Source organism: Nelumbo nucifera, chromosome 1 (genome assembly GCF_055504915.1).
Source record: "Nelumbo nucifera cultivar China Antique chromosome 1, China Antique-T2T, whole genome shotgun sequence".
Taxonomy (NCBI): domain Eukaryota; kingdom Viridiplantae; phylum Streptophyta; class Magnoliopsida; order Proteales; family Nelumbonaceae; genus Nelumbo; species Nelumbo nucifera.
Window position 1 is genome coordinate 8,759,571 of NC_142649.1, and position 25,606 is coordinate 8,785,176.

The 25,606-nt window shown below is 37.9% G+C and overlaps 1 protein-coding gene across 2 annotated transcripts in view; it reads left to right on the plus strand.

The window, feature by feature from the left end:
* Window positions 1-17,756: 17,756 nt before the first annotated feature.
* LOC104586807 (2-alkenal reductase (NADP(+)-dependent)-like) overlaps window positions 17,757-25,606 on the plus strand; it is a 30,167-nt gene continuing 22,317 nt past the window's right edge. The window contains exons 1-2 of one of the 2 annotated variants that reach the window (XM_010244156.2): window positions 17,757-18,017; window positions 18,474-18,651. In XM_010244156.2, the coding sequence (XP_010242458.1) occupies window positions 17,889-18,017; window positions 18,474-18,651 (307 nt within the window). In that variant the 5' untranslated portion in view covers window positions 17,757-17,888. The remainder of the gene's footprint in view (window positions 18,018-18,473; window positions 18,652-25,606) is intronic. The other variant, XM_010244157.3, reaches the window with a different exon arrangement.

Here is a 25,606-nt window from a genome sequence, read left to right on the forward strand (position 1 = left end):
TTATTATATAAATATTAATAATCAAATTTTCCAAGTTTGGAACCATGGGTTCATTCATATTTTAATGTTTTTCACTTTTATTGACATCCTATCAAATACCCCTCAAAGAGTCTCTGTCTTTGAAAAGAGACTCTTTTGAGGGAGCTTGGATCATTTTGAGGAATTATTGACATCCTATCAAATACCTTCTATTTTTTTGAGGAGCTTGGATCACTTTTATTGACATCCTATCAAATACCTTCTAATACGCCCTTCCAACTCCAAGAATCATTGTGAGGGAGCTTGGATTTAAGGAAATATTTTTATCCTAAATATTCAGTTGTCACGATTCTTACCTAGAAGTTGTTTGGTTCTGAACAAAATCACCAATAAGCTAGCCTGAACAACAAAGCAAGATTGAAATTGTGTCTCTTTGATGCCTAGATCCTCATTAAATTTATGTTTAAAACTACTCCATTAGAACATTTTTTATTTATTTTTCTTAAATTCATTACGTTGGACTCAGCTAGAAGGAAATTTGACATGGCATGAACTGTATAATAGTAATAACTGATATAATAAAAATTTCCTTCCCAACTTGAGATAACATCAAAATTTTCCGTAACTTAATCTTGTTGGACATTTTCTCTAGGAGATACATAAACAAGTCATATTTTAACTTGTCAAGAACAACAGGCAACCAAGGTAAATGCAAGGTTTGCTTACTTCTTTCATCTACATAGATTTTGCAACAATCTTCTTTAATTTCTAATTCACAAAAGGGCTACAATTGATTTTAGATTTGTTGTAATTCACCTATTGGCCAGAGGCTTGTTAGAGTGTCCAATATCCTTCTTTCTTAAATGATTGCTCTAGTGAAAATGTAATTGTCTGCAAAGAAAATTTGAGAAATAACTTTTGTAAGGTTGATTCTTGAGATTTTATCTCTATGGCAAGATCAATGAATTGCAAATAACACATCAGAACATAAAAGTTTATGAAATAAGGGGTCACCTTGTTTAAGACCTCTAGATGGGAAAATTGTTTCAACGGGAGATCCCATTAATTAGGATTACGTAGGATACTTTTGTTACACACTCCATCACATGATTAATCCACTTGGTCTCAAATCAAAATATTTTCATCACTGTTTTTTTATCAAACTTTATAGTGACATTGATAGTTTTGTTTCTGGACTTCCTAAGGTAATGGATTATTTCATGTGCAATTAGAATGTTATTGAAATGACTCCCTAGAATGAATGCACTTTGATTTATGCTAATATAATTATTTAATGTTTTCTTTACCCTATTAACCATGAATTTTGCTATAGTTCTATAAATGCCATTATAAGGACTAATAGGTCTAAACTGATGGAGATCTTAGGAGATTTTACCTTGAGGATAATAGTTATGTAGGTTTGATTAAAATCTTTTAGTAAGTGACCCAAATTGGATAACTATTTAACTACATCACTGATGACCTGCCCCATTACCCCTAATATTTTTGAAAACAAATTTCTAAAACCATCAAAACTTGGAGCTTTATTTGGGTGCATCTGAAAAAAGAGTTTCAATTTCTTCATCATTTATGCTACTCTCCAACATATTCTTTTCCTATTTAGAAATTTCCTTCCTTATAACACTCTTTCCTTCCTCCACATTTTTTAATTTTGCGGATTATTAATGACTAAAAAGAAAGGAGTATGGAACTGCAATTCACACCCTACCCACAAGACATGACAGTCATACATCTAGAACATCTTTTGGTTGTAGAGTCTTGTGGGTAGTAGCTCCAAGCTCAAAAGGTAGTGGAATCCAAAATACTATTCCCTTCGGCATTTACATTATTTCTGCCATGCTCCAAAAACAGCTTTAGTGGTATTTTAGAAATTCAAGTGAATTACAAATGCCTTTCTTTTGGTTTCCAACAATAATATATACCCACCGCATGTTAAATTACAATTACCTCTCCAATTAGAACCCAAAGAAACTTTACTAACAAATACTAAATGACACAAGTTTTCATATGTATGTATGTAGAATCCATAATTTCAAATACCAACTAAAATCCATTTTGTGCATATATATAGTGATTAAATCCATAATTTTGAATACCTACTAACATCTCCCCTCTCCTATTAAATCCCTTTTCTTCTAATAAAATCCAACATTACAAATCATGTAACTAACACTTTCGTTATAGTCATCAATCAATCTAAGTCATTAAAAATGTAGTAATAATCATAAGTGACCACTTCACCTCCACATACATTATTAAAGACTTGCTTTCCTCTAACATTAACCATTTTGTTATTTAAGCCATTTTTCCTATTACCTCCTTATCAAAGGCAACCTCACTGCCTAAGCTATGATCCAACCACACACCCCTAAGTGGTTGCATCCAATATTCTCACTTATCTCAATACCATTTACTAGCTTGTGGCCACATGCCCTCTTATAACAAGCTAAGCTTAGATTTTTTGTCCTTGAGTTGGGTGGGCCCAAAATTTTGGCTCTTCTTTTTTTATTTTTTTTGGTTGGTCTTGAACCTATCCCTTAGGTAGCTTGAGCCTAGCCCAACTATATACATACATACATACATACATACATACATACATACATACATATGTCAAATTATGTCAAATTATAGTTAGAGCTGATTTAACAATATAGGTCAGGGTTGGCCAAACCTCTTGCAATCTTTATTTTCTTGTTTGGGGTCAGTCAAACCTCTCTAAAAATTTTTGTGTTTCACTTTTCTTGTAATCTTTATTTTCTTATTTATTATTGTTTATGGTTTGTTTGGTTCATAGTCGGAATCGAAATCCTTCGGAATCGGAATCGGAATCGAAATCGGAATGGTTTATTCCCATAGTCTATTTGGTCCAGACAGGAATTGAAAATGGAAATGGTCTATTTGGCTCATACTTTTACGAAAGCACTTTTGTAAAAGTACTTTTATGGAAGCACTTTTACAAAAACACTTTTATAAAAGTACTTTTATGAAAACACTTTTAAGAAAGTACTCTTACAAAAGCACTTTTGTGAAAGTACTTTTATGAAAGCACTTTTGCAAAAGTACTTATATAAAAGTGCTTCCATAAAAGTATTTTTATAAAAGTACATTTATAAAATTCAACTAGGGATAATATTATGATTGGTATTTTAAAATTCAACTAGGGATAATTTTTGAAGAAAAAAATTATAAAACCTTATTTTTAAAATAAACACTTATTTCAAGCTTATTTCCCAAATACCAATAAGTGCTTAATGGTCTAAATAAGCATTTATTTTTAGCACTCCCAAACATAACCATAGTAAAGGAATTGGGAAAAACTTTAGCTGTTAGGACCCAACAGCATAAGCTGTTGAGAGAATTTCTGGAAATGCCACGTTACCATGAAAATGGATAAATTAATGATTACATCTAGGGGATGGAAGGTTGATGACTGTGCTCTTGACCTTGGTCATCAAGTTAATACTGTTTGTGACTCCTCGTGACCCAATTCCACTATCTCTTAGACCCTGCAAATAAACAACAATTAATCCAGTGAATCTCTATATAAAGAATATAGTAACTGAAAATTTTAATGTTGAATTAGTTTCAGAGAATTAATGTATACCTGGAAAGGAAAATGATGTATCGGTAAATATGTATCGATACTTAGAACCTTGATTAACTTGAAAGATCCCCTGAACAAGAATTTTACACTACTAACGAAGATATACCAGATCGACCTCTCCAATATAGCAATTTGTAAAGAGAGAGAACATTTTTGAATTAACATAATAGATTCGGTATAATAAGTCTGAGTCAGTTTTGGATGGCTATAATATGTACACGCCATTCACTTTAGAATTAGACATTATTTCCACCCGAATTAGAAAAATGGGTCAAAATATGGATGTTCTTTAAAAGAGTTGGACAATCTGGTTTTGGGTCCTTACATCGTGGGCTTTGGATAAGATCCAGCTAGAACCTCTAGATCCGACTTGCACCATGTGGGAATCTTGTGACCATGAGATATACACGCATACTTGAATTATGCAAACTGCCAACATTAAGAAGATATTTTAATAAAATAAATATCCAAAGAAAAGAAATAGCAATTCACAAGACTGAAAATACTTCCACCAAAGTCATTGTTAAACCTGAATGATTTTTAGTTCCCAAATTAAGACATCATCTTTCTAGATATCAAATTCTCAGATGTAAATACTGATCAATATATATATATAGATAACAAATCTACACACAGAAACATCATCTTCGCCGGCCATGGTTTTGCTGTCGTGGCTTTGGAGGAACACCACCATTGTTTTGGTTGGGTGGTGGCAATGGAGGAGCATCAACCTGGCTTGGCTGGAGTACCGGTGGCAATGGAGGAACACCTACATGGTTTTCATTCAGTAGTTGCAAAAGAGGATCACCCACAAGGTTGTGATTGAAGTATAATTACTTCTATTAAGGTAAAAATAATTAATAAATGTTGGATGGAGGAAGCTTTAAGCTGAGAAGTCTACATTGTGTCATGTTATAGTAAGGACTTGATGTAAATCATAAGCTTGGGATGCACACTATGAGCTTAGTCAAGAGTTGGGCTTTCAACAGGTTGGGTCCAAGTGGAATCAGAACTATCTTAACAAGAAATGCTAAGGACCCATAACTGAATCGGACCTGATAAAGTATGTAATTTTAGACATCGGGTCTAACCCAATGGACCCGACTATAATAAACCTACTAAAAGTATTATATATAATATTAATTTTTTTAATATACTAAGTTATACATATATATTAAATTGTATATATTCAAATTCAAATCGAATCATGTTCTGATCCATTTTGCACCCCTACAACTTGCAACCCTAATGATTCAACTTCCTCTTTGCTTTTGGTGGATGGAGATGTGCTAGATTGATCCTTCTATTGGTTGTTTGGCACTCTTGCCAACTCTTTGTTGTATATGTACATGTTTCTTGGTTAAACAAAATATATTTTTAGTTTTGTCTCAAAAAAAAAAGTTGTAGAAAATTGTATCTAATGCCTAATGTAGAACTGAGGTGTAAGGCTAGGTAGGAGAGTGGTCTCTTTGAAAGACGAAGGAGAGCCTCCAAGGGGAGGGAAAGCTCATTTTGGTATGGGACTAGGAAAAAATGAGGAGAGATTAAAAGGACTCGAGGGTATCAATAGCTAAAATGCTTAGGTTTTAGTGTTGTCTAACGTGAGGAGGACCCTCTATTATGAAGAAGATCTCGAGATCCTAAAAGGTAGGAGATGAGGATCTTCGATCAGTATCGGGAAAGGGAATATATTGTTTGCTGGCATTTATTGGGTACGCTATTGGGTATCACCACGTGTCTCATGAAGATATTCTCAAGGATCAGGTTTCCTTATCCTCGAGATCCCTCATTATTCACATGTGCTACTACCTTTTTGTGTGCCCTGACTAATCCAAAGTGGAGACAATGACATCACCATCCAAAGGTCGGTATTTGTTAATGCCTCGTGGTGGTTCACAAAGTGCTTCGTTGTAATGGGTTTGCGTGTGTTTGGACACACACATGGGCCTCGCCATGGGCTCGGCCCATTGTCCTCCCCGACCCGCTACCCAAAGCCGGTTTGTAAGCCGTGGGTTTATCGCATGTCATGGTAGGTGCGACTTCATCGCACACTTAAGTGCGCTTGAGTCTTTTGGATGAGTCTTTTTTAAGCTTGTTTCAGTTTGGGTGCTTTCCAGTCTTGATGGCCCGCGAATTTATCGGGATTTTGCTTAATGTGTTGCGGGTTCATCACGAAGATAGCAACAGATTGTAAGTTCATCGCAGCTAGGAGTAACTGTAGGGTGCTCGTGAGTGCTTTCGTGGTATTACTCTTGGTGTTCGAGCATTCTTTGAGAGTCTGCGTGAGCTATACATACCTACATTAGCCCCCCTGCTTATCGGCAAGTGATAGCTTGTCGATAAGTATATTATGTTCTGCGTCCTTCCGTTTTACAGTGGTATTGGGTCTAGTGTTTCTGCCTGTTTTAAGATTTTGTGTAGATCGCATGCTCCCTGTGTTCGTGCTTGGTGGCTCATCATGGTCTAAGGCTTAGCCCCCCTAACTTTTGGTGATTTGTTTTTTGGTAGCAGTCAGTGTTGTTTGGTAATCGTGTGTTCTAGCCCCCCACCCCCCACTAACTGTTGTCAAGAAGGAAATCACCAAAAGACATCGAGAGTCGTGGCCATGGGTGAAGCCGTTTGATTGAGGGCCTGGAAGGGATCTGATGACTAGGCGGTGGTCGCGATCATCATATCTCTCAATCGAGCGTAAAAGGTGCCACGTGTGTCGATTGGGCTTCTAATGTTCTAAGCGATGGTGTTAAATGCATAATTATATCTTGGTATGCATCGCGTAGTGACTTGTCTTTTGGACATATTCATAGGTCGTACTGCAATGTTCCGTCTGGGTGTGTCTGTTGGTTCCCTCTCGTTGGGTCATAAGTTATTTATAAAAGGACACGATGTGCCTTATTTCGTATCCTTCTCTGTGTTTGGTTTGTCTTCCCGATTTTGGTGTGCCTTTCCTTTTTACGCTTTATAGGTGGGGATGGGATTGAATCAAAATAATGCTCAATTGGTTGCCAATGAGTCCATGGGTTCTAATTCGCCATCCTTTGGTGGAGTTAGCGTTGTCCTTAGTGTTCTGATCTGGCTCAATTGGCTGCCGATGAGTCAATGAGTCCATGGGTTCTAATTCTCATTGTCAGGAGAATGTTGTAGCCCCTTTGGGGTACGAGGCGATCGACGGTGTTCCCGTCCCGAGTGTTCGTCCGAGGGATAGGTTCATAGTGTGGGAAATACAGAGCTTTGCAGAGACAATTGTATGGTTTGGTTGGCTGCCTCCGGTTGAGCTTCCCTCCGTAATTGTCAGTCCGACGCTGAACACACTCACGACGGTGATGTCCAAGGTCATGAACCTCCCTCGTGAGCAAATTTCGTGGACAGTCCTCACGCAGTAGTCGAGGACTTACGAGAGTTTCTCCGCGATGAGTTTTCATGTCATAGAGGTCGAAGAACGTGTTATTTGGCTAGCACATGTAATTTGGAGGGCGAAACGTCAAAGAATGCAAAAAAAACTTGGAAAACTTGCTCAGGTATCTAAATGAAAGAACTAGAATTAACGAAGAATGCAAGAGAGCCCGTGCACGGAAAGAACAAGAGAGTTGGATCAAATATTAAACCTCGATGAGGAAAAGATAAGAAGAATGCTGGAAAACTTGCTCAAAGAAAACTAGAATGAACACAAAACTGATTAAAACTAATGAAAAGAATGATCAAAAACCATACTCTGTTGTCATGGTGTTTTTCCTTTGGACGACTATTAATGTATTCAGCGATCCTGTACTCGTGCACAATCCAGTTCGTCTTCTCACCTTTCGGAGGCTTCCCCTTATAGAAGACCAATGCCTTCCTATACCCGACATGCACACCATCGCTGTAAATCGATTTATCAGCTCCAGTGGCCTTCCAATGCCCATCTTCGACAGACCGGTTCGGCCGAGACCCATTTTGGTACTTCCAATCTCTATGGGTAAAAAAATACCATTCCTTCTTCTCGACATGGGTGGTGGTGGATGTAATCTTTTTTTTTTCTTTCTTGATTTCTTCTTCTTTCTCTCTGCTATGTATTTAATGTATCCATTGATATACAGATAAACATAAATCATATTGCTTATGTTTATGGTCGGTCCCTAGCGGACGTGCGTCATCGTGTGGAGGCAGCAGAAGCAAGACTTGTCGCAGCTGCACGGAATCTCATGGACCTCGAGGCGCAATGTGCTCGACAGTGCCGCATGGTGGTGGAGTGCGAAGCAGAAATAGGTGATCTTACAGTGTATGTAGTTTAGGAACCTCTACTTGGGGACATAAAAGCGATACAGGAAGAGTGGACCGCTATGTGAATGTTGTATTTTGTTTTGCAGTTATGTAAATCAACCAATTTTTTTATCGAAAGCAATAGACCTTTCTTCATACCAGTGTACTTGTTTTGTTATTATTATTATTATTATTATTATTATTTTGTTATATTGTTTTGTGCTTGTGGGAATAGATTGTATGAAACTGCAGTCGCACTTAATCGTCCACGCTTAGGGCAACACCCTTTGTGTGTAGGGTTTGATACTAACTTGAGCAATGTTTACTCCTAATATCAAATGCATCGACATTGTCGTCCTGGGTGTGGATATAGTGATTACTTAATCGAGGTGCTAATTTTTCCTTATTCCAATGTGTGCTTCAACCTCTCTATCTGGTTACGGCGCAGTGGTTATGTCGCCAGCCCTTCTCGGACTGGGGCCCCTGTGAGGGAGGGATCGTAGCATATTACAAGAAGAAATTTCTCACTGTGCCCATAAAGTTGACCGTGCTTCTATCCCTAGTCGAGGTGCTCATTTCTCTTCTTGCTCGTTTCCTTCTATGGCTCCCCGTCATTGTCAGGTGTTAGAGTGTCCGAGCAACAAGTCAGAGAGAAGATGAGAAGGTTGATAGGAAGGTTGAATTCCCTTTCATTGATTCTGTTAGGGAAGTTGATATGGCAGAGCTGTTATCAGAGAGTCAAGCCGCTCTGGTCGCCTCAGGGATGCAGGGATTTTGGCCTCCAGTCCTAGTGTCGAGAGGCGTAGAGGGTATATTCGATTGTATCCACGAGAATGGATTGTTGTTCCTGTGCGATCATCCCGAGCAGTCTATGTCCTATAAGTGTTAGGAGCCTAGGACTGATAATTCAAAAACCCTTAATAGCTACACAGCTTGGGCAGAAATTATTTTCGAAAACCCCATGTACTGTTGGATGTTGCAGGATTCCGGTTTATTTCGTCTTGTGGACTGCTACACGTGTTTGGCTGGTAGGGAGGGCATGAAATATGTGGGGCAACTGTTGGAGCATTGGTGTTGCCATACCCACACATTCATTGGGGCTTTTCAGGAATTTACAGTGACAGTCGAGGACGCGGTTGCTTTGTTAGCATTGCCTGTTGGTGGTGTTCTGTCTTCCCACCATCTACAGCATGTTGAGTCTATCTCGACGGATTACAGAGAATTGTACGATGAGCTTCTCCATGAAGTGGGTTTGTTCAAGGCATGAGAGGATCGGACCACCTTTCGCGGGAAAATGTCGTTGGATCACTGGTTAGAATTCTGGTTCGAATCCCACAGTAGTCGCAATGTAATGGTGAGGGGCAGGGACAGTCAGTGCCATCTCGTGGCTTTGTATGTGGTGTCTGGTTCCACTTCCCGGGTCCCCCAGACTATGAATTGTGTACTTCCTTGGTGCCCCTTGTCATCATTGTTGCGTCTGGCCATCAGTTTCCTCTGACTTCTATGTTCGTGGGGTATCTATATGAGCAGCTAGACAATACTATGCAGTAGTTAGTGAATCCAAGTTGCAAGCGGTGTGTCAGTTATATCTGTGTGCCATTCCTTTGGATGTATTTATGCGAGCGGTTCAATTTTGCAGTTACCCCACATCGGCTTACGCGCTTCAGGTTCCCAGTAGCAACTCTACACATGGACGAATTTAAAGATAAGACTTTTGAAGTGTGCAGGGGGAAGCGATGGTTGCAAGCTGTTCACCATAAAAGCTTCAAGATAGTTGAAATGAGTGTGCGGCTGGCCTCATTGGACGGGTTTAAGTGGAGACCTTATTCCTAGTTGGTTCGCAATGCCATGTCATTTTGCATTAGCACGCCTGTTCCTAGTGACGTGGATCAGCATTGTGCTCTAGATATGGGCAACCCTGCGATGGGTATAATGCGATTGGTTGCATGGCCTAGGGTAATATCCTACCTTGATCACAATGGTGAATCGCAACTAGCCATCTACCATCCAAATCGGGTGATGCGTCAGTTCGGGTATGATGATCTGGGTGGGCAATTTCTGCAGGCTTCTGGGGAAGATGTTTTTTGGATTCATCGGAATAGCTAAGCCTTCCCAGGTTGCTCGCGCTTGCCAGTTGCCAGCTTGTTTAGGGAGCCGAGGTGTAGAGCTCTGCAATTGTCTTATCTTTGTGCATTGCTGGTGGGCTTCCAAGAGGTGCTCAGGAAGGCCCCTAAGCCTCGTCACTCCCTAGCACCTCCGGAGAGTCACGCCGCCAGCGGGGGTGCCGTCCCCGACCCTGTCATGATGGGTTCCTCGGGGAGGGATGTAGCCAAGCGTAAGAGGGGTCCTTTGGTGTTGGATGAGGGAGAGAGCAGTCGTCCACCGGTTATCAAAAGGGCGAGGTCTGTAAGGGTGCCCCGTCCTCCACAATCCAGGGATGTGCTAGGACCTCTGGTTATCAATTCATCGCATGTATCTGTCGATAGCCAAGGGGCACAATCAACAGCTTCTATGGGAGGAGTCACCCCGGTTGAAAAGTCGGGAAAACTGCCAATTTCGGTGCCTTCTGCTGTGGGGGTCATCATTCAGTTCTCAAGTGGGCGAATGAAGAGGAAGGCCCCTCCTCGCTTGAGACATTGCCACGAAGGTGATGGTCCGGTAAGCCCCTTGGTGACTATACTCTATCGTCCCTCTAGATTTTGTTAAAATGAAGTTTGCTAATTCACTTATCTTTTCGCTTTTGTAGCCTACAGGGAGCGGTTGCGGGTGAACTGCTAGTGAAGCTTTTGTGGGCTCTTCAGAACAGACAATGGGGGTTCTAGTGGGCTCCTTTGATGGGGGAGGTTTGGTAAGTATATAAACCTGTGTTAGTACTTTGCATTTGTTGTATGGCCTGATAATTGACTGTGGAGTAGTCTTTAATCCTTAAGCAAGTTGATTGCAGTAAGGCTCAGCCCAGCGAAGATGTCATCGAGGTTGGTGAGATTGGTCACAACGTAAGTCACGGCTGCTTTTCGTTGTCTCTCTTTTCTTCTCTTATTTTTTTTGGGTTTTGGCATGTGGATGTTAAACTGACTGGTTATGTCTAACTCATCACAGGCTTCATTTGTCGAGTGTGTCGGTGGTGTGTCAGGCATGCTCTTTTTCAGACATTTAATGGAGGAATTGAGGGCGATGCAGCCCCCTAGGGCTGAATCCGTGGGTATAGGAAGTGTTGATGGTGGTGAAAACACCTGTGATGCGGTGAGACCTGCGATGCGCCAGGTCGGGCAAACGGTGGTGGGCTCGGATGCAGCGATGCAGCGCGAGGAGGCTATTGCTGCTACCGATGGTGATAATGTTTCTAAGGGTGTTGGGGTGAGGGAAACTGTTGAGCCTTGGTCCCATGTCGAGCTGGGTGGTGTGTCAGGGGGTAATTCTCCTCGATTAGAGGTTTCCGGTGACCCGGAGCATCATTCTAGAAGTGATGAGGCGAATCCAGAATTTACTCTCCCTTCCAAGGAATTACCATACGAAGAAAAGTTGCTTTAGATACGGCGAGAGTTGTTAGGGTACTGCGATTGCCACAACATCCCACTATTGCACTTCCCGATGGTGGATCCGGTATTGGTCTAGGGTAGAGGCGTAAAGTATAACATCTCAAGTGTCGTCACTTCATTCACGTCCCATGCGATTCAGGCAGGATGGTTACCAAAAGGAAATTTGCACCCAGAGATTGTGGGCCCTGCTTTGAATACGGTGGCCACTTTGAAGAATCGTATAATGGGCCAACCGTCAAAGGAACTATCATGGACCAATTTCGCCTGCTGGCTGGAGGCCTGTAGAGCTTTTTCATCGATGGGTTGGATTGAAAGGCGTGTCGCGGTATTGGCACATGCTTTTTGGGAGGCCAACCGAGATATTCCTCAGGTTGACTTGTTCCGTTCCATGAAGAATGTTCGGGACCGTCGCAATGTTGTCAAAGCCAATGTGAACAGGGTTACTGATAACCTTAAGAATTTAAGGGATGAGTGCATGCAGCAGGAACGGATCCTCGAAGACTATAAGGTAGAGTTGGATTCCCTGAAGAAATATGAGGAAGCTAGCGGGGTGATGGATACTGTAGCGACTATTCATGGGGAATGGGCCAAGTGACTCTTGTTGTAATAGACCATTTCGAGATTACCTTATGCTTTGTATAGTAATAGAATCTTTGTTTTAGTAGAATTTCTGATGTTGTTCTTACTTCACGCACTGTGTAATTTTTATGTAGTAGAGTTCATCGCAGCATGCTAAGGCACCCTTAGTGTGGCAATTCTTATGTTCTATTGTTTACTTTTGTGAATGTCGGTATGTCGATGCCAATCCGGTATGCAGGGCACATACCCTTGAACGTTGCTCTGTTCTTCAGGGATGGTAGTGAGGTTGATCCTTCTTGAGGCCATCCTTCGTGATCAAAGACTAACCAAAGATTCTGTTGTAGGACTGAGGTGTAAGGCTAGGTTGGAGAGTGGTCTTTTTGAAAGATGAAGGAGGGCCTCCAAGGGGAGCAAAAGCTCTTTTTGGTATGAGACATGGAAAAATGAGGAGAGGTTAAAAGGACTCGAGGGTATCAGTAGCTAAAATGCTTAGGTTTCAATGATGTTTAACGTGAAGAGGACCCTCTATTTATGAAGAAGATCCCAAGATCCTCAAAGGTAGGAAATGAGGATCTTTGCTTAGTATCGGGAAAGGGAATATATTGTTTGTTGGCAATTATTAGGCACGCTTACTAGGCATCGCCACATGTCTCATGAAGATATTCTCAAGGATCAACTTTCCCTATCCTCGAAATCCCTCATTATTCACGTGAGCTACTACCCTTTTGCGCGCCCCTGACTAATCCTACGTGGAGACAATGACATCATCGTCCGAAGGTCGGTATTTGTTAATGCCTCATGGCAGTTCGCAAAGTGCTTTGTTGTAATGGGTTTGCGTGTGTTTGGGCACACATACAGGCCTCACCATGGGCTCGGCCCATTGTCCTCCCCGACCCGCTACCTAGAGCCGGTTTGCAAGTCGTGGGTTTATCGCACGTCATGGTAGGTGCAACTTCATTGCACACCTAAGTGTGCTTGAGTCTTTTGGATGAGTCTTTCTGAGGCTTGTTCCGATTTGGGTGCTTTCCGGTCTTGATGGTCCATGGATTTATCGTGGTTTTGCTTAATGCATTGCGGGTTCATTGTGAAGATAGCGACAGATCGTATCGTAACTGTAGGCTTCTCATGAGTGCTTTTGTGGTATTACTCTCTTTGTCCGAGCGTTCTTTGAAAGCCTGTGTGAGCTATACATACCTACACCTAAAAATTTTTCGTTTATGAAGTGTGACTCTTCCATGTGTAGAAATGTAGAAATTGTTGTACAGGTTGTTTGCCACAAGTGGCTGAAGCTCTCTATGATTTTAGTTAATTATTTTTCATAGGTAAGTGATTCAATATTAAAATTTTTGAGTTTTAGCTTTTATACATTATTTGTGTTTGATTCAAAGTTTTGTAGTTGTGAAGTGTATTTATAATTGATTCAAAGATTTTAATTGTCAAGTTCAATTTCTCTCTATGTTTGATTCATTCTTTTAGGCTCAGTTTGAAAAGAGTACACATATGATTCAAAGTTTTGTAGTTGTGAAGTGTATTTATAATTGATTCAAAGATTTTAATTGTCAAGTTCAATTTCTCTCCATGTCTGATTCATTCTTTTAGGCTCGGTTTGAAAAGAGTACACATACAAATATGTATAGTACAAATACATAGAAAATAATACAAAATACAAAGTTTTGCATTCTACATATTTCTATTTGTACTTTTTCCAAACTAAGCCTTAAGTTAATTAATAAAATTAATACAAATTTATTAATAAATATTAAAAATTTTGAGTTTCATCTAAAAATAATTAAGTTAACAAAAAATATTAATAAAAATAATTTTATAAATAAAATATACAATAATGTTTAATAAAAATTGAAATCAATTTAAAAATAAATAACATTAATAAGTTTTAAAATTATTTAATAAAGCATTATAAAAGCGTAAAAAAATTGTTTCTCTCACTCGGGGAGTTAGGGTGTAATGTGAAATTAGATTGGTTCAACATAAATGGCCAAGAAATTTTCTCCTTTCTTTGAATTTTTTATTTTTTTATTCCATATCATTTTTTAAAGAACCTATGAGATGCTCTTATTCCTCATGGAAATTTATCTAAAATCTCTCTCTCTTACCCATATGTTCCCAACAATCTCCTCTCCTAAATTTTATCCTAAACTACCTCCCCCACTTTCTCCTAAATCATCTCTAATTCCTATCTATCTCCTAACTTATCTCTAATTTACTAGAGCATTTCTCTCCAAATTATCTCTAATAAACTTTAAAATAATTATTAAAAACACAAAAAAAATAACTATCCAATCCTTTCTCCAATAAAAAAAAAATTAACAAAATTATAAATTTATATCTATTATGTATCTAAAAAAAGGGATAAGTAGACTATACTCCACCTCAGAATTCTGAATTAAACTACAAACCTATAACAATTCAAAATTATAAACACCTCCACTAGTAACACCCATACCTGCTCGTGAATAGGCATCAAATCCGAGCTGGCATTACCCCAACTATACAGTGGAGCTAGGATTTCTGAGGGTGGATTGAACATTAAACACACCCCCCCCCCCCCCCCCCGAAAAAAAAAAAAAAAAAAAAACCTCTATCATTTCATTCTGATATTAAATCCAGCCTGAAATTCGAAAGAAACTATTGGAGCAATTAAGAGGATTTCAATGTTATATTTAAAAAATTAATTAAATCATAATTAATAATTAAATGAAATTCTTTTTTGAAATTAACTGATGGAATGTATTTGCCATAAAGTGAAGAACAGAATCTTCGGCATCAATGTTCAAAGAACCGGAGAAGGGGGGAGAGGTCCATGGGTTAGAGGTTCGACTAGGGTTGAATCGGAGGTCGAACTATGATGATGTGGCATATATATATATACCATGGGTCATATAACTACTATATATATATATTACAAAATTTAATGTACTTAAATATAGTGGAGGAGGTTCAAAGTATCAACACGTATTGGGCCATATCAGGAGCTTCCCAATACGCCCCTATAGAGGGTGTATCAGGGTTTCGACTAGTTCAGTGGTGGACAGACCTTAAACTACTCCTCTGAACTAGATTTGGAAAAAAAAACTAAAAAAAGTAAAAAAAAAAAACTGTCGGTACTGCTCGATACGCCTCTATCGGCACATCGGGCATATCGGTATTTTGAACCTTGATGGTGGATGGATGGTAAGCTTCTTAATTTTTAAAACAAGTGACTAGGGTTCAAGCCTTTTAACTTATATTTTCTTTAAAATACGTGCATAATAATGTAATATGTACAATAAATAGTCATTACTTAGCATAAGTAAAGAAGTGGAATAGTGGTAATTAAGTAATATGTGAAAATAAAAGGCCTTGGGTTCAAAACTTGTTAACAATAGTTTATAATTTAATGTATGTATGGACCCGGACAATTTCATGAAATTGAGACTCGTTCATATGTTTTTTGGTTAAACTGACCAGTCAGCCGAATTTCAGTGGATTTTAGGCAAATCCGATTATTGGGGTATGACTGAATCGGTTAGTGCCTCAGTCATGGTTCAACCGGCTGGTCCTATCCAACTTCCTAAACACTATTTTCCTATTCGACATCATAGCTTTTCGCTTTTAGGATTTTTACTATTCAGTCCACCCCTAGAAATCTTAGCTCGACTGTATAGTTGGGATGAATCATGATTGTGGATTGATACCAAATTTACGAATAGGATGTGGTTTATATGGGGCTACTAGTAGATTAGAGGTGGCATATTTCTGAGGTGGAGTGCAGTTTATTTATCACTTCGCTTTTTTCAATTAAAGGTGAACGCCAATGCGGGTCCCATTGAAATAAAGACAATACACATAGGTCCCTTTAAAATAAAATTGTAGCCCTACCACCTTGAATTAGATGAAGTGATGTTAAGGTAGGGCCACACACTCCTCACACAGGGCACCTCACACCAACCTCACACGCACATCCTACCATGCATTGGGAACATCTCCTGTACTTATAAGTTATTATTGAGATCGAATTTACTCCTCACATAGGGAACCTCGCACCGACCTCACACGCACATCCTCCCATGCATTGGGAACATCTCCCATACTTATAAGTTATTATTCACCAGAGATGTTCCCAATGCATGGTGGATGTGCCTGTAAGGCGCCCATGTGTGAGGAGCAGATCCCATTTCGTTATTATTTACAGGTGAGGAGCACCTGGATTGCTTGAGAGACCTACAATCAAAGGTAACCAAGCTTGAATTTCCTAGCTTTTGACTCGAGCTCAAGTCTCTAATTCGAATCGAACTTGAACCTGATAGTTTATGAGTGAGCCCCTGCAACGCTGGTCCCCCTCCGCTAGTATATATATTATTATTGAATGGGTGCTTTCCCCATTCAGAAAACGGAATCTACTCGTACGAGTAGATTTTGCATTTCACATGCAAACATTTTGTATGTGTGAATCCCCTGCTGTTGCGAAGCGGCAAATCCTTCGAGGGAGAACGGTGGGTTCAGCTACTACAACCGAGCTGTCCTCTTACTGCAATCACCGCGTCAGTTGAGCCGCATCCTCTACCCAAGGAAGAAGATGTTGCCGGTGTTGCATTAGCTTCATTTGCTCCGTTGGCCTCGCCGTTGTCTTCCTGTGGCTCAACTTACACATCGACCATCTCAACTACATCCAAAACTTTCAGGTCCCAGCCCTCAATCTAACCACTCATGACCATACAATTCCATTCCAGCCCCTTAGAAGTAGGGGCCTCTCCACTATTTATTCATTAATCTATCTTGTTTGATTTTCCACACTAAAATTCATCATCAATGATGCCAAAAGTTGAAAGTCAACAATCCAACGGCTTGGATCACCTAACCATTACATAAAAAGACAGCGTGAGAAACATTACATCGGTAATAATTTGGTGATGTGGGTGGTGTTCGGCACCATGTTCATCTCCAGTCCCATCCACACCCTGATTTCTCATCCACAACAAAAACTCGTGGTTAGGGCCCATCCACACTATTTTTGATCCCCTACTTCACACTCTTCCTGAAAGGCTGAAAGTATGAAACCATATTGTTTGTTTCACATTTTAATATTTTTGTCAATAAAATGTTAATTATTTTACTTAATTTTTTAAATTTTTGTAAACTTTTAATATTTTTATCAATAAAATAATATTTTTAAATATTTAAAATACATTTTCTAAAATTTTAATTATTTTACTATTGTTTTTATAAAAAACTTAATATTTATTGGTTAATATTAATTCATTGATGCATTTTTCAATATATTTATCATATAAAATATAAAAAGTAGATATTTATGATTAACTGTGTAGATCGAGGTTTTTGAACTGCCGTTGACTCGGACAGTTGGATTGTTCAACCTAGGAACCATCCAGGCAAACGGTTCCGTTTTATCCCAAACTCGGTTTTTGGCCAAAAATCATTGGAAAAGTCAACAACCAGTTGACTCATGTGGTTGAACCGTTGACCTGTTCAACGGTTTTGACCGTTTTTTATTTGTTTGTTAGAACAGGCCGTCCGTTTGAACTGGATGATTAGACTGTTGACTAAGAAATCGATGACCAGAATAGTTCTGTTTCCGGATCGTTTTTTAAAACGTTGGTGCATATCATTGAATCAAAAACCACGCTTATAGAACGCCAATATAGATATGGACTGGTCCATACTTTTTTCCACACAATTTATCCACAATTAAAAAAATCATAGTGTCATGTGGATTGGTCCATACCACATGGTGTGTTTCTCATCCCACATGTTGTTTTCATCATCGAAGGACCCCGTTGCCGTGGTATCTCTCTGTCGTGGTTCACTGTTTTGCTTTTGTTCGCTCCACGTAGAAGTGCCAAAAGGCGGATTTGCATTGCTCAGACAAGCAAACGAGGTCGAAGGGAGAAGAGGTGATTTGCAGAGTAAAAATGGCGAAGGGAGAAGAGGTGCGAAACAAGCAGGTTCTACTAAGGGACTACATCGCTGGCTTCCCGAAAGAGACGGACATGATCATGAGAACCGGTAGTATCCAGTTGAAGGTGCGCGAAAGCTCCAAGGTGGTTTTGGTGAATTCTATTGGTGAACAACTGAACATTGCGGGAATAGAATGTCCTTTTCTTCTTAGTATTCAATTATTTATTTTCTGGTTTTGAAACTTTCAATTCAACTACAAACATGATGAAGCATCCTAGATAAAATAATGAAAATTGATTATATTAGGACAAAATAGGCCCCTTCCAATTTGGGACGACAATGCAAGTCACTGTAAATGTTACCAGGGTTTTGTAAAATCCACCGAATGGAGTCAGTTTATCTAGATTCAAGATCAGACATATTTTTGATTGGTTACCTGGGAGAATTGAATAGTCGATGAAATTTGGGAAAGCAAATTACAACTAAATCTTTGTGAACTTGTATAGAACTTTTAAGAAGAAAATTCGTACTTGAAAGTAATCTTCTATTTCTATTTTGAACCATTCGGGTTTCATTTGGGGCTTGTTGACAACGTGCAGCCTATAACTGGACTTGGTGTGTCTAAAGTTTTGGATTCTGATCATCCAGACTTCAAAGAAGGTGATTTTGTTTGGGGGTCAACTGGATGGGAAGAGTACAGCCTCATCACAACGCCAGAATCTCTGTTTAAAATTCACCACACCGACGTTCCTCTTTCTTATTACACAGGAATTCTTGGTAATCTTTTTAACTCTGTTAGCTCTACATGTTTGTTGGTTGATGTTAAGCAAATATAAAACAAAATTTGAACAGAGTTGTTTTGATGAGGTTTGACCTTTGCAATAATGTTGATGATATCGGTATGGGAATTCATGTAAACTGTTTGATTGAGTGCATTATCCCATGCTTGTGGATTGATTGTCGTTGTGGGACATCTGGTTGCAAACATTAAGCAGTTATTTTCAGAAAGGATAAAGTATACTTTCGTTACTGAAAAAAGAGGGGAACTTCCTATGAATTGGGATCTTCTCCTCACACTGACTTCACAGCCACATCCCACCCTATATTAGAAACATATCCCCATGAATAATAAATACAAGTACAGGAAATGTTCCTGATGTATGGCCAGGACATGCTGTGAAGTTGGTGTGAGGAGCAGATCCGGACTCACCTCATTCATATACAGTGGGGAGGTGTACCGTATGAGCATACACAGAAAATATTGCATGTATTAGTTTTTATGGAATGCTAGAGAGAATAATTTTTTCCTATGTGGACATCTCCATTAAGTTTCCCAAGTATCATATTCAAAGGCGTAAATTCTATCCTGTTACCCTGTCTTATTTATTTATTTTGTAAATTCTATGACCTGTCTTATTTCTCTCCATATAATGGTTAGATAATGTATAAGAAGCCATTACCTGATGTATTGGTACCCCAAGGTAGTATATTTTAGCTCTCTATTTGTTCATTTAACCCCAAAAGGCAATAAAATAATTCAACTCCTTTATTACAATAAAATAATTCCTTTATTACTCTCACTGAATTTCCTTTTTTTGTTACCACTTTAGAATTTAGATTATAACTTCTGAAAACAAAAATTTCAGAGTTTAAAGGTAAGTTCAACGATATCTAATATTATTGTCAAAAACAATGTTTAAAATACTGTGTAGTATTGATCATCCAACCATAGGAAACATGTTGGAAATGTCTGAAATGTCATGTTGGCAACATTGTGAAATATGTAAGAATATAGAAATGAATCAAATGATATTCTATGAAATGATAAAGGAAGCATAAGCGCATAGAAATTAAGGGGTCATAACATTGTGAAATATGTAAGAATATAGAAATGAATCAAATGATATTCTATGAAATGATAAAGGAAGCATAAGCGCATAGAAATTAAGGGGTCATTCTTTTGGTCTAATTGGACCTCTGAAGCCTGAAAAGTAACTTGCTTCTCAGACTTTAGACCATTTCGGAAGATTGTTATTAAGGCCCTCTTATGTCTAATCTTGCTGACAAGTGTAATTTATTCCCATGTAAATTTACTGTATTGTCCTTATATTATTTTGTTCATATTAAAATAATTAAAAACAAATAAAAAGTATTAAAACGATCAAATATTAAAAAATAATATTAGCGATTAGCAACTAAAAAATGATAAATTATTACAGAAAATACTAATAATATTATTTAATAATAACACGTTAACAAAGTATTATTAATAAGTCTAGTAAATTATTAAAATACTATTAATAAATTAGAAAAATATGAAAAAATATTAATGTATTAATAAAAACATTAATATTATTTAAAGTATTGAATAATATTAAAATGCCAGTTATGATTTCATTAATCTGAATGTATTACTACTTTCCAATTATCTTATTTATATTAATATATTAATATATTCCTAATTTATTATTTATTATTTATATTTTATTAATAATTATTTTTATTCTTTATTAACCTTTTAACATTCTATTAATATTTTCACATTTGTTGTTATTTTAATAATATTTGATCTAAAAATATTTTTATTATTATTACTTATGTTTTATTAATATTTCATGTATATTTTACTATCTTATTATTACCTTTTAATTATTTCTTTTACTTTTCATCGATTTTCTGTTTTCTTAATTGTTAAATGGTTAACTAATCCCTTTTATAATATTTTATATGTTAATTTTCATTAATTCATATACGTTATCTGATTCAACTATAGGGACAAAATGGTTAAATATTAATTCTTAAAGCATCATTTCAAATTTTCGAAGTACTTTTTTTCAGGGTTTTTGCTTTTGAGACATCAATCTTCAATGCGACAGAACAATGCCTATGGTTAAAAGGCAACACAACATGCTACCAAGTTGTTTTGTAAGCTTTAAGAATTGAATCTTAAAACTACATGATAGTGCGAATCCAATCAAAATTTAAACTCATAGAAAGTGTAAATGATTCTAATAGATCAACCAAATAATCTATTATGCTCAAAGTGGTACTCATATGTCATGTCCATTAGGCTGACAATAATGCTACTGCTCTACATCTACAATAGTGTCACCAACTTATATTACCATTTCTTGTACTCCACATGGTTTTCGTAGTTTTCATTGGGGAATATGTTGATTGACTTGATTCCAGTAATATTTTGTGTTGGTATCTATGCAAATGGAAAAATGCAGTGGAAATATGAGGAAATATATGGGCATTTTAAACCATGACTAAAAAAGAAAATGCATAGATTTATCAAAAAAAAAGAAAAGAAAATGCATTGCATCATTTGTTAATTATACAAGTTGGAAAATGGTTGGTTAGTCATTTTCTTTTCATGAACACAATGAGACAGTTTTGCATTATTTATGTTGTAAGTGGTGCTTCCTAATGCTATGTGTCTTGAAATTTTTTGATTCCTCCATGAGGTATAAAATATCTAGCACTGTTATGAAAAAAGAAAATATCTTGCGTTTGTTAAGTGTACAAGTAACAAGTGGTTGTTTAGTCATTTTCTTTGCATGATCACAGTGAAACATTTGCAGTATTTCCTTGCCATCATTATATTCAAGTGATTCTTCCTCATGCCATTTGTCTTGAAAACACTCACAAGTGGATGAGGTTTTGAGAAGGGTGCTTGGTTCCCTGTATATGTGGTTATCCTTGCTACATAAATTCAAGGGAACTGCTTTTGACGATATTTTATCTATTTATGCTAGGTGATCTTCAATTAGTTTCACTGTTTTTATTATTCTATTCATACACTTCCCGTTTGTACAACCCCTCACTTCTAGTTGACCAAATTCTTTAATTGGACCAGAGCCATCTTTTACTAAACAAAGATACTTGCATGAATTCCTAACATTTGAATTTAAGGTCCTAACATTCAAGTGTCATGATGAAGGGTTAAAGATTATACTTGCTTATGTTGGCATACCCCATCTACACCAAACAATGATAGAAGCCAAATCTAGGGATTTGCAAAGAGTGCACCAGTTTGGAGAAATATATAGGAAGGGTCTTCTCTTTTGTAGGTTATCCATCGTGCTTACTTTACTATGCCACACTTCCCAACACAAAGCCATTACCTTGGGGGGAACTGGTAGGGGTGTAAATGGATCAAATTGGAATCAGATTAGGCAATATCCGAATTCGAATCCGATTAGAAAACCCGATATCCGAATTTGATTCGATATTCAATGGATATTGAAAATTAATATCCAAATTTGAATCCGATTAAATATTCGAATATTTGATTTGAACTCGATTAATTAATTATTTTAGATAATTAATAAATATATAAAATAAATATTTTATTGATATAAAGTATATAAATATATAAATTATTTATTTAAATTAATTATTGTATATAAATTATATAAAATATTTTATATATTATATATAAGAATTAAATAATCGATCGAATTCAGACATTTATCGAATCGAATCAGGTCATATCCGAATTCGACCGATTAGATATTCGAATTATCTGAGTTTGATTTAATTATGTTGAATATTGAATTCGAAATCAGATTTTTGAATACCATTGACACCCTTAGGAACCGGCCTACACTAGACTTCTTTGGAAGGGAAACTTTGTTGAGAGGAGGTTTGGCATAGGAAATTAAAAAATGAACCACAAGAAAAAGACCCATTAGAGTGAATGAACCAAATCCTCTTATCAGGCTTCAAAGAATCCAACCAAACCTTATATCGAAGACCAAGAAGAGCAAACAAACAATCAACTTCAACCTCCCTTAACCCTCTATGAAAACCAAAATCCCAAGACAAAGACGCCAAATTTAAAATTGAAGGAATTTTGAAATCACCTCTTTTTCATACAAAGAAATAGAGTACAAGGATGGAAAAAGGTCTTTCAAGAGAAGATCTCCAGCCTAGATGTCCTCTCAAAACTGAATAGAATTACCAGAACAAGCAGCATACCTGATACAACTGAGGAATTGCGAAAGAACTTTGTGAATTGCTTTCCATGGTGTTTCTAGGTTAGCCCTCCTTGAAGCATCAGCATCCCATCCACTCTCTAAGCATCCATGAATACTCTTGACCCCCTCATTCCACAACCTATCTCGCTCCATAAGCCACCTCCACAACCACTTCCCTAACAAAGCTGAATTCTTTTTAAGAACATTCCTAAGCCCTAATCCTCCTTTCTCTTTGCTTCTACCCACAACCTCCCAACTAATTAAGTGGTCTTTTTTACCTTCTCCTGTTTCCCAAAGAAAATCTCTCATCAATTTTTCTGTTTCTTCGCTTCCCTAGATGGTATCCTAAAGACAGAGAGGTAGTAAGTAAGTAGGTTCCTAAGGGTAGCTCTTATCAAGGTTCTTCCCACCCAAAGAGATGTAATTTTTCTTCCACACAGTTAATCTCTTTTCAAACTTCTCTATAACTAGGGTCCAAAACCTACTCTCTATAGGGTTTGTCCCTAATGGCAGCCCTAAGTAGGACAAAGAATAGAAATGGAGCACCGAAGACAATCTGTAATAGCCTCAATCTCCTCAAAGTCCATATTGACTAGGGGTGCAACTTGGGCGGGCCCAACCTGAGCCCGAACTGGCCCAGCCTGAAATTTTACACAGGTTGGGCTTGGATTTTTGGTCCTCGAGCCCAAGAAATCGGGCTTTTCTATTTTCCGGGCTGGGCCCGAGCCTAGCCCTTAGGTAGCCCGAACACGAACCGAGCCCGACCCAACTATACACATATGTATATATATGTTAATTACGCATACATATTTACATATATATACATACACATTTTGCATACAAATATACATAAATATATGTATAATTTTAGGGTGGCTTCATTGACCAACCCAAGCCTGGCCCGAGCTCGAGCCCAACCCGAGTTCATCAAATTACATTGCAGGCTGGGCTTGGGTTGGGAAAATCGAGCTTGACCTTGGGCTTGGTCCAGGCTTGGGCATTAAGCCCAAATTTTAGGGCCAGGCCCAGGTTGACCATAAACCCTGTCATCTTATGAAACAATCCAATAGATCCAGCAGCTAATGGATAACCTAATTTTATGGTGCATTTCCTCATTACTAAAGGACCCATCTTCATGTTAATGATGGAAGGCCTTTAGAGACTTCATCGTATGAATCTCCCTATCACATGCACTCATATTCCAGTGGAGGAAACGAAATATTACGCCCTAGTTTAATTTAGGTCAAACCAAAATGGCTCCCACTGACTTTCATAAAGCCAGATTTAGATGGGCCATAAACGGCTAGGGTTCCGCACGGTTCCTCTTGGGGAGGAAGCTAGTGTGAGGCCCACCACAAAAGGATATCATCCAATGATCTTAAGGACACCATGGCAATGGTGTGCATTCAGCCATAGTGTGCGCAAGAGCCACTATCGCATCAACATGGGCCAAGTACTTATGGCCCATGAACGTTGCACATCACACATCCATACATCACATACAGGAAAAACATAATTGATCCAATCAATTAAATAACTATAAAACCCATGATTAAAGCCCATAATGATTCATAATATTACTGATTTATATTATCTAGGTATATGGGCTGAATTGCAAAGAGCAGTTCAGCCCATATAGCTTTTATGTTGAAATGGGCTAAAGCAGTTTTAACATATTAAAACTGGGTTTTACAGGTGTGGACTGAATTGCATCTTGCAATTAACCATCAACTCCCGAACCCATGAGTGAAAAATTAGGGCTGAGAACAGCCCCCATTGAACCACAGATTCGGTCCAACCAGTTTGGTCCAATCTGGTTTGAATGGGTGTAGGGTTTGATTTTTAATTCAAGAACATGATCTGAAATTAAATTACTGATACAAGACATTTATGAATCAATACGAGGGCTATTTGTAGAATTGCTACCCTGCAAAACAGAAGTTAGATCGCAGTATGCAGTTTCCAAACTGCAAATCATAGATGGCCAAACCCTAATCTGCAAAATTCTCCTCCTTGCGATTCCAGCTTCAACTTTGAATGGAATAAAATAGAAACCTAATTTCTATTAATATTACATCAAAATCAAATTCCTATACATTCCGTCTAAAAATTAAAAATAATTAATTACAAACCAAGAATGAAAAAGAATAGCAGGTGTGCAGATTTCTTGCGCCATTAAAGATTTTGATCTCCACTGTACGAACAACCCAAAAATCAAGAAAAATATGCAGAACAATTCTAAATATAATTCAGACTTATAAATATTTAATTTCAGATCAATCGCCCAAAATCTGGGAACAAATTTCCTAGAAAACGCTAATCTGCACAAATTGGGTAGAACGCCTTCTGCCCATTTGCGCAGTTCCAAATCTGGTTAATTTTGGTTCAAGACTTGAACTTGACTCTGATACCACTGAAGGGATGAGAGATCCATCATATGGATGGCCAAACCCTGCAGGAAGGTTGGGCGAAATTTCAAAAATTTCTCTCTCTCCCATGTGGGAATTACATTTCCTATTTTAGAAAACTGCATTTTCAATGATCAATCTTGAACCCAAAATAGACCAGATCTGAAACCAAAAGGGAGTGGAAGGTTATACCTGATACGAAGTAGTAATAACCTCCAATGAAGGTGTTCATGCCCAAGGAAAGATCCAAAGTCTACTTCCATCGAAAATGACACGGTGCAGGATGAAGTTGAATCTGCAAGATGGTTCTTTAGCAAGAACTGAATTCTTCAGCAAGAA